Here is a 9,587-nt window from a genome sequence, read left to right as displayed (position 1 = left end):
AGGAGGAGGAGCCGGGGAGGGAGGGGACGGGAGAGGGGGGCGGGCGCGGGGGCGGCCTGGGGCGGGGCCTGGAGAGAGGCGGGGGAGGGGCGGAGCGAGGAGCCGGCCGACCTCCCACCCGCCCCCCGGGTTCAGCACCAGAGACCAGGGACAGCGCCGGGGCGCGATCATGCGTGTGTGTTTGGGGGGAGGGGGTGATTCAGAGGCATCCCCCGCTCCTCCCCCAACACACTCACTCACGCGCACACACACACACAGAGTCTCAGATCCATACAAGGGCCAAAAAACACGCAAAACAGCTACAAATAGTCACAGGCTCACAGAACTGGAAGGAGGGGGAGAATGTTTCGCCAGAATCAGATCCAAATTCACATTCTGTGCCTGCAGACATACCCTCAGGAATAAAAGAGGAAACAATCACAAAGGCACCCATTAATAATAATATCAAGGGCTGCCAAGTACACGGCCCTGACTACGTGGTGGGCAGGGTTATTCAAGTTTTTCTAAGCGCTCGATGCATGTTGACACAATCAACCCTCGTTTACAACCCTGTGCGGCAGATGGTATTATCACCTTCATTTTACAGATGGGGAAACTGAGGCACAGAGCTGTGAAGTGACCTGCCCAATGTCACAGAACCAAGATTTGAACCCAAGCAAGTGTGGCGCTGCCTCAGGCTGAGGACTCGGCTAGAAGTCAGGAAGCACATCGCAAAGTTCCAGGCAGGTTGCCCGGGCTCCTGAAGACAAACTCACGAGGCCCAAAGTGGGCACGCCTGCACACACACACACGTGTGCATGCCCTCTCCCCTCCGGGGTGCATGCACTTCACAGAGCCACACATATCGTCATCACTGGACTCACCCCCAAATCCTACCCCAGTGACCCACTCCCTCCAAGGACGGGAGGCGATGGCCTCTTCCCTCTTAGACCCGGTCCCACGCGTTCCATCTCAGCGGGAGGGAGGCAACCCTGCCCGCTGCCAATCCTGGCTGGACACTCGCAGGCCCGCTGCCAGGAGCGGAGGGAGAGGACCGAGCTCCCTGCAACTTCCCACGCCCAGGCCTGGGTTCTGGGAGAGGGGAGGGAGGAAGAGATGAAAACAGGGATGACCAAGAACTGACGAGCTCCAACCTCCTAAAAAATCCACTGTAGAGAAGTGGCACCTGTCTTCATTGTCTAAGCAAGTGGTCAGACCTACTGGTGGACTTCCAGGCCAGAAGGCAGAAGGATGGCCAGAATGACTGTGGTGCCAGTCCCTTCCCCTCTGGAAGCAGGAGTCCCAGCCGGCCCCAGCCCCAGGGAAGGAGCCCCTGCCTTCCACCCCAGCCTGGACCCCGCTCAGGAATCTCTCCAACCCTCCTGACCTGGATTCTATTCCTGACCTGCAGTGGGAGGAGGCAAGACTTTCCGCCCTCCCCGCCCTCCAGTGTTTCCTGAGATGACGGCTTCTGATTCCTTCTCCCGGGGCCATGGAAGGGGCCACAGGAGTGGGGGCAACTCCTACAGCCACGAGCTGTGGCAGTCCGCTTTGTCTCCAATTCCCTGGTCTCCCATCTCCTGGGCTTTTCAGATTAGGTCTAACTTTATTCCTTTCCAGCAGTTTATCTTGGGTCCCATCTGCCTGGGTCTAACCTTAGTGTAACTCAGTTACTACCTGCGGGGGTCTAACCACAGTAGTTCTGCAATTTTCATAGGGGTCTAGCCTTAGACTCTGCTAAAATCTGACTGCAGCTTTTCCACAGAGGCCCTTTCCACCCATGTCCTTTCCCCTGAGGTCCAACTCCTTTGTCTTTCTACTGGGGTCTAGCCTCAGACCACTGCACCGGAGTCAAACTTTAGTTCACCCTGCTGGGGTCTAGTCTTGGTTCTCTCATCCACAGTGGATTTAACTTCAGCCTTCCTGCTAGGGCCTAGCCTCATTTCTTTCCTCCGAGGTCTACACTGGGATCTACACTCAGTCCTGTTTCTGGGTCTAACTTTGGGGTCCCTCTCCCCCAACCCCCCTCTCTCATTTCTCCTGGACAAACCCAGCACCCTACAGAGCCTCGCTCACAGCAGGAGCTCAACTGACGCTTGCCAAACAAAAGAATGAAGACAGCTGTGAGAGCTTTGTGGGCATATAAATAATCGCCAGCTGACCAGTTTTCATCATGCCAGGAGGGGGGTTGAGTGAGATCATCCCTGTTTTCAGATGGAGAAGATGAGGCACAGAGAGAGAGGGAGCTGGTGAGCTGGGGTCACATGGCACATCTGGGGAAGGGCTAGAGCAGGAAGGCCCAGCTCCACCCTCCTTTAGGACGCCGACACCCCCACCCCATCAATGGCTGGAGGAGAGCACCCAACAAACTGTCCCTGGCCTGGGGAGAGGGAGTGGGTGGGTGCTCAGGAGGCTGGGGTCTCAGCCAGCCCCAGGCCCGCGCTGTCCCCCTGCTCTTGTTGCTGCTGTCTCCTCTGCTCCACTTGACGTCGAAGCCGGGTCAGGGCCAGCTCCGAGGCCTGGATGAGGCTGTGCTGTGGGGGAAAAGAGGAGGAGAGAAGGGCTGAGACCAGAGCTGAGGGGTGCAGGTTAGCCCATGGTGGGACTGTCTCGAGTTAGACACCCACAAAGGCTGGGAGCTCGGCCACAGTGTGCAGGGTAAGAGTAAGTCTCCAGGAAAGAGGTGAAGGCTGGACCCAGGGGGGTGGCCTTAAGTGAATCTACAGTGGGAGAGACAAAGCTTAGACCCAAATGTGGGGTCTGAGGTTAGAGACCAGTGGAAGGGATAGGGATGGAGCAAATGCAAGAGACAGAAGTTACATTATAAGGGAGTGAGGTGTGGCCACTGGAGAGAGGGTGAGGTTAGACCACAGTGGGGAGGGACAAAGACAGGCTTAGGCCAGTAGAACAGAGAAGGAGCACACCTGAGTGGAAAAGAGAGGACCATATCTGAATACAAGGGACAAAAGTCAGACCCTAGCTGGAGGGTAGGAGGTTAGAACTTAATAGAAGGGACAGAGAGAAGAGCACAGTGGAATGATTTGAAATGGATCATAATGAGGGATGATGGTTACGTCCCAGTAAAAGGGAAGTCCTTTCTCCTGCAGTCTGCCCCATCTCTTCCACTGTGACCTAACCTAAGTCCTGTCCATTAAGGTCTAACCTCAGACCTCGCTACTGAGGTCTAACTTATATCCTTTCTATTAGGGTCTAACCTTAGACCTCTCTATTGGGGTCTAACCTCATCCTATTTTACTTGGGTTTAACCTTTGTCCTATCCACTGTCGTTCAAACTCAGACCTTTCCACTGGGATCCAACATATACCTTTAGACCATTGTATTGATGATTAGGAAAGGGCCCAAGCAGACTGCAGAGGAACCAATCTCTACTTGGACCTCGGCAGAAAGAACCCAGGTTAGACCACATCAAACAGGCTCCTGGAGTCATACCAGAGGGAAGGAGAAGGCAGACATGAGATCAGGGAACAAGGATACACCACAGTGTGGAGGGTGGGGGGCTGGACCACAGTAAAAGGGTTAGAGGTTAGACTCCAGCAGAAGGGCTGGAGATGAAACTGCAAGGGAGGGTTCCAGGCTGGACCACAATGGAATGGCTGGCTGTTAAATCCTAATGGGAGTATGGCAGTTAGGCTGCTGTGGGAGGGCTAGAGGTCCAAGTACAGCAGGAAGCTGGAGATGAGTCCCACTACTGAGGGACGTGAACATCTAGAGGATAGACCCAAGTGGGAGGGTTCGAGGTTAGGCCACAGTAGAAGGTTGCAGGTTGGCTGGAAGTTATACTGCAGGGGAAATGGTTGGCAGCTAGAACCCCCCAGCTGACAGCTGCCCCCTTCTCCCAAGCGAACCGTGGAAGGTTACTCCCCACCCCCCCAGGGGGTGGAGGTTTGCAGCCAATGACTGACTTTCATGGGGACACCAACACCCCCTGCCACCCGAAGGTGGGAAAACGGAGGTAGCCATGCTCCAGGGCACCCCCTGGGAGGTCAGGCTGAGGCTAGACTCCCCTTGGACCCCCATCCTCGCCTGGCATCCCCCCTCCCTGTCCTGCTTCTCTCACTCCCTTAGAAGTTCTCTGTGAGCAGGTGCCCTAGACCCCGACTCGGGCTCTGCCTCGAGGGGACCCACCTGCAGGATGTGCACGCCCTTCAGGGAGACGACGGCGAGCTCCCGCAGCCCGTCCCCAGTCAGGTCCACGTGGGCCAGGGCCAGCAGGGGGCTGGAGAAGCTGCGCTGCCACAGCAGGTGGAACCCCCGCTGGGCCTCGGGGAGCCCGGCCTCAGGGCCGCGGTACTTGTAACAGAGCAGCTCCTGCAAGGGGCCAAGGCGGGGGTCACACGGGGCGGGTGGGGGGTGCCAGGCGGAGCCGGGCGGAGGGGGGGGCCCCTCCCTCGGGTCCCACCTGCCCGTAGGTGGCCACCAGGACTTCCGGCTGCCCGTCCAAATCCACGTCGGTGACCAGGCCACAGAGGACGCTGTCGAACTGGTCACTGCCCGGCAGAAGGAGCTGGTCCTCAAGGCCCCGGTTCAGGAGGTCCCTGGGGGTCCCGGAGGCAGAGGGAGACTGGGGTCAGACAGCACAGACCCCGATGCGGGCGCCCACCCTGCTCCCTCTCTCAGGGAGTCAGGCCATTCCTCCTTGAGGCCTGGAAGCCTTCGTCCACAAGGTGGACATCGTCATCGTCAACCCCCTAAGGCCCCCCCGGACCTCCACATTGCTCCTGGAGACTGGACAACCTCACTCCCAATTGGAAACCCACATTGCCCCTTCTGGGGCTCTAGACACCCCTTGTCCCCAATCTGGAAATTGCCCCCATGGAGCCTGGAGGGCGCACCCCGACTTGGCCACCATCACTGTCCGTCAGTGGCGAGCCGAGCTGGCGTGTGCTGGCTCACGAGATCCGACTGAGGAACTTTCAGAAATTAGGTGAGCTGGTCAACATGGTAGTGGCTGGAAACCCACCATGGTGGGAGTGTTTACACCGTGGAAATTGGCATGCTACACATCAGGGCTCTTCCTCCACGGAGCAGCTCGTTAACGTTCGCCAGTGCCCCTTGTTGTCCGCCCACCCCGGGGGAGTGTGGACTGCTTCGTTCCCATCCCGAGGCCTCAACATCTTCCCTGTCTGTTCCATGCTAGACCACGGGGCAAAGGCACGAGGCTAGACCACTCCACGCCTCCCAGACCCCCTCACCGATACACCACGGCAGGCTCCAACATGCTGGCCACGAGCACGCTGTACTCTTCCTGCTGCGGCCCGTCCTGGGTCTCTGGAGAAGGACGGGGATGGGGAGGGGCATCCTGAGGGGACGGGTGCCAGGCGCAGCGAGAGGAGCGCAGGTTAGACCGCAGGGGAAAGGCCGGAGGGCGTTCCATGGGGGGCGGGTCAGAGGTCACGGAAGAAATGATTGAGGCCAAATACCAGAAGGAAGAACACGTTAGGGGACAGTGAACCGTCTGAGGTTAGATCACAGCAAGAGACAGAGTCCACACACCAGAGGAGAGGGGATGAGAGTAAGTCACAATGTGAGGGTGAACGTTAGACCACAAAGGAAAAGGGGGGGCATTCAACCCAGTGTAGAGGTCCAAGGTTAGACCAAAGCAGGGAGAACAAAGGTGGAGCTTAATACAAAAGAGATCTGGGTTAGACCATGTGAGTAAGCAGGTGGACGTCAAATTCGAGAGAGTAGAGGGGAGGGCACAGACACCCTTTTAGTTCAAGGGATGGAGGCTAGACCACAGATAGAGAGACCCGGGAGAGAAAGACAGACAGCTGCAAAGTTCTGAAGAGGGGTGCAAATTTGAGCGGTGGGACCCAAGCCCGCAGAGACCCCTCCCCTTGCCCCCATGCCCAGAGCTCACCCTCGGGGGCTGAGAGGCTGAACACGGTCACTCGAGAGATGGGGCCATCCTGCAGGACCGTCCATGTCTGCAAAACCTCTGCACAGGGAAGGGGGGCTCAGGCCCCTGCCCCCAGGCCTCAAGCCCCGCCCCCGCCCCACCCCCTCTCACCTCGACTCCGCTGGTCCACGTGGGCAACGCGGACATAACCACTCTGACAGCCGAGAGCCGAGAGCCGCCGGGACGTGCCGGGGAGGTTGTGGATATCAAGCCAGAGGACGCTGGTGGGCAGGTGGAGGGTGGGGGCTCGAGGGGCCCACACCAGCCCAGGACCCTGCTGCCTGATTTCTCTGAGGTCATCCCCGCCGCCCACTTTCTCTGAGGTTATCTCCACTCCCTGATTTCCTTGAGGTCGTTACCACCCCCGATTTCTCTGAGGCCACCTGCCCTGCTCCCCGCTGGCCTCTCGCAGGGGTTCTCCTACCTACTGGTCAGGTTCGTGAGCTCTGGGAAGAGGTTTTCTACTGGCTGTTCCTCGAACTGATGCAGCCCCTCGTTCTGGGGAAGCAAGACACACCCCGTCCCCGACTTGGGGTCAGTGGTCCCCCCCTCCCCCACACCCCACACCTAGTTGGACCCTGCCCCCTTCCCCCCACTTCTCCCCCTCCCCCAGGCTCACCTCCTTATAGAGGTGAATGGCTGGGTTGTTCCCACTCAGGAGAAACACGGTCTCCAGCTGATCCCCGACCTGGACCCTGAGAGCAGAGCAATCTGTTTTAGAACACTCTCTTGCAAAACCCCACACCTGCAAGAACCTTAACATTCTAGGGGCTAGAATCTCAGGCTGTGGCTCCTTACTGCTCTGTCGACTTGAAATGCAAATTCTGGAAACAAGCCTTCAGAGCCCCTTGGATTTGTAGCCATTCTTAGAATCCCAGAGCCTTAGCATGCTGGAACTTTCCATTTCTAGCGCCCTCACCTGCTCAAATCTTCATTCTGGATGTGGATTCAGGAATGGAACCTGGAGCTCCAGAATGGAATCCTGGCATTTTGAATTGCTAGAATCTCTTTAAGCTAGAGCCCTAGCATTCTGGGAGTCCTGTTTCCAGTCCCTTTTGAGATGAGATTCTAGAACTTTCAGAAACTGCCTCCCTGGGTGCTCAGACTCACTGAATAGTGGAACATACAACTCCTAGAATCCAGAACCTTTGGTTCCTAGAATCCTTTATGACTGGTAGGTCAAATCCAACCAACCATCCATTCTTGTAAATAAAGTTTTAATGGAACACAGCCAAGCCTACTCATTCACACAGTGTCACTGGCTGCCTTCTAGCTGTAATGGCAGAACTGAGTAGTTGTGAAACAGACTGGCTCTCAAAGCCTAATGTTTACTATCTGGCCCCTTACTGAAAAAGTTTGCCAACTACTGTGCTAGAACTGCTGTCCTGAAGTCTTTAAACGCAAATGGAGTCTGGAGCCCTAGAACGAACCCAGTTGTATTGGACTTCTAGAACCCTAGTATTCTAGATAATCTGTACTCTATCCTGTGAAATATAAGAATATTAAGACCTTATCATTACAGAATCTCAGAAGTATCAAACTGCAGAATTTTATAATCACCAAATCTCAGAGCTTGCAACTCTAGAAAACCTAGCATCTCTGGGTCTTGGCATCTCAGATCGTAGAATGCGGGACTCCCAGAATGCTAGATGTCTAGGACATTGGTGCTGGTGCAACTCAGTTGAGGGATGACAAAGTGGTAACCCAATGGCCATTTCTGGCCCCTGGCCACCTTTAAAACATGATGCTTTAGAAAACAAAAATTAAATTTGATTGTTTTGGGGCAGGTCAGCAATCCCCTGTTGCCACAGAGCACCCCCACTGCACCCCTACCCGTCCACTTCCATTCTCACATTATCTTTTTACCCCTAAGCCTTTTTAGTTTTCAACACCTGAGCCAGTCCATCCCCTCCATTTTCTCGATGGGGAAACTGACTCCCAGCGTCAGGAAGGGTTTTGGGAACCCAGAGCTCCTTCTAGGCCTGGGCAGGGGTGGGGGTGGGGATGTTTCCCCGGGAGACACTTACTCCGCGTGGCACAACTGGAAGGGAGTGAACTGGAGCTCCAGGTTCAGGCAGCTCTCTGCAGGGAGAGGGGGAGGGCACAGGAAGATGGGCTTGGAGGGCCCTGGCAGACCCCTCCAGCCCCTTCCCGCCCTCTGTCCCTCCAGGCTGGACTCACGGGCAATGGAGTCAAGGTTGTACTCGGAGCCAGGCTCATACTCGCAGTAAATGTTGAGGAAGGGACTGCCCTTGTCCCCGGAATCCTGGGGGCAGAAAGTGGCCTCAGGGCAGGTAGGGCAGCGGGGTGGGGAGGGGCCATCGTGCATGTAGGGAGGGGGTGCGGGTAGGCGGAGGGGGCTTTGGTTACCTTGATGAAGGTGATCCCTACCACCAGGCCCTGCTTTGGGGGCGACTTGTTGAAGGTATCGATGGAGACGATCTCAGCGTCCACTGGGAGGGGAGAGGTCAATGTGTGGTTTCAGCACCTCCATTGCCATGACCCCTGACCTCTAGGTCGGTCTCAGTTCATGACCTCTGAGTCTAAGTGAAGTTCCGACGGTCATCACCATGACCTCTATCTCCCCTCCCCAGGGGATGACGGCCCCCTGACCTCTGAGTCTGAGTCAACCTGAACCTTAACCACTTCCAGGTCCCTGTTACACCTGATTCCTGACCCCAATTCCTCCTGATTATTGACCTTGATTCCTTTCAATCACGCCGATCCCATCATAGTCCCGGCTCAGACAGAGCCTCTGAAGCCTTCTCAACACCACGTTCCAGACCCTCCCAGCCCCATGGCGCCACGCACCGGGGATGTAGTTGAACTGCAGCTCCTTGGCCACGGGCCTGATTTTCTGTCGGAGGTCTTGGTACCGGAAGCCGAGCACCTTGCCTTTAAGGGTGGCGGCCAGTAACTCCCCGCGCCCGTCCGCGCCGCCCGCCAGCCCGTACACATTGCTCTGCGACGAGAAGCGCGTGAAGCTGTCCTCGCGCAGAGGGCAAGGCCCCGCGGCCACGGCCGCCTCTCCCATCACGGCCCTCAGCCACTCACCCTCTCTGCAGCTCCCACTGCGGCCCGTTCTACCCTACCCGCCGATCCCGAAGTCACCCGGACCGCCGGGTGCCCGCCCTTCGCGCAGACTAATGACGTAGAGAAGCTGCCGTCGTTGCCCCTTACAAAGATGGCAGCTAGCTCTGCTGCCCGAACCGCCAAGACTTTGCCCCACCGTGCCTGCGCGCCCCTCCTCGTTCTTTTCCAGTGCCAAGGACGGGACTACTGCCCCAAGTTTGTGGCCAAAAATGGGAGGTGGTGGCCCGGGGCTCCTGTAGGGGCCTATTGTTACCCACTTTTCCCCGTTCATTTACTCAGCATTTGTTGAGTGCTTGCCATGTGCCAGAACATCTCTTACAAACTTATCTCCCTAAATCCTCACAATAACCCCACAAAGCAGCTTATTATGCCAATTTACAGAGAACGAAACTGAGGCTCAGAGAAGTCCCTTGACTGATCTGCTAGAAGTGATGGAAGCAGGATCTGAGCCTGTCTTCAGGGGTTCCTGCCTATGCTTTGTCCCTAGAAGGGCATGACGGCATTGGGAAATTGGTGCACTCCTGGTGTATCGTTTCCAGAAGGTACGAGTTGGTTGTCTTGGCAGCTTGAGTCATCTTCTGTCACCAGCACCCCT

General features: G+C 56.7%; 1 protein-coding gene across 1 annotated transcript; it reads right to left on the bottom strand.

The window, feature by feature from the left end:
• Positions 1 to 83: 83 nt before the first annotated feature.
• On the bottom strand, positions 84 to 9,000 carry KPTN (kaptin, actin binding protein). The gene is made up of 12 exons (XM_037819580.1): positions 8,711 to 9,000; positions 8,270 to 8,352; positions 8,081 to 8,165; positions 7,927 to 7,981; positions 6,519 to 6,594; positions 6,324 to 6,397; positions 6,011 to 6,120; positions 5,861 to 5,938; positions 5,193 to 5,268; positions 4,400 to 4,535; positions 4,126 to 4,308; positions 84 to 2,513 (listed from the first exon to the last, which is right to left on the bottom strand). The coding sequence occupies exons 1-12, from the start codon at positions 8,931 to 8,933 to the stop codon at positions 2,385 to 2,387; spliced, it is 1,308 nt and encodes a 435-aa protein (XP_037675508.1). The 5' UTR covers positions 8,934 to 9,000; the 3' UTR covers positions 84 to 2,384.
• Between the last annotated feature and the right edge of the window lie 587 nt (positions 9,001 to 9,587).

This window comes from Choloepus didactylus, chromosome 27, assembly GCF_015220235.1.
Source record: "Choloepus didactylus isolate mChoDid1 chromosome 27, mChoDid1.pri, whole genome shotgun sequence".
NCBI lineage: Eukaryota > Metazoa > Chordata > Mammalia > Pilosa > Megalonychidae > Choloepus > Choloepus didactylus.
The sequence above is the reverse complement of the archived record's forward strand: the minus strand, read 5'-3'. Positions and strand labels throughout refer to the sequence as shown.

Coding starts and splice junctions, on each gene's coding strand:
- KPTN (XM_037819580.1), bottom strand. CDS start 8,933: ATGGGAGAGGCGGCCGTGGCCGCGGGGCCTTGCCCTCTGCGCGAGGAC. Junction 6,121..6,323: donor CTCACGAACCTGACCAGTAG/GTAGGAGAACCC, acceptor CCTGCCCACCAG/CGTCCTCTGGCTTGATATCC. Junction 4,309..4,399: donor TGGTGGCCACCTACGGGCAG/GTGGGACCCGAG, acceptor GGCCCCTTGCAG/GAGCTGCTCTGTTACAAGTA.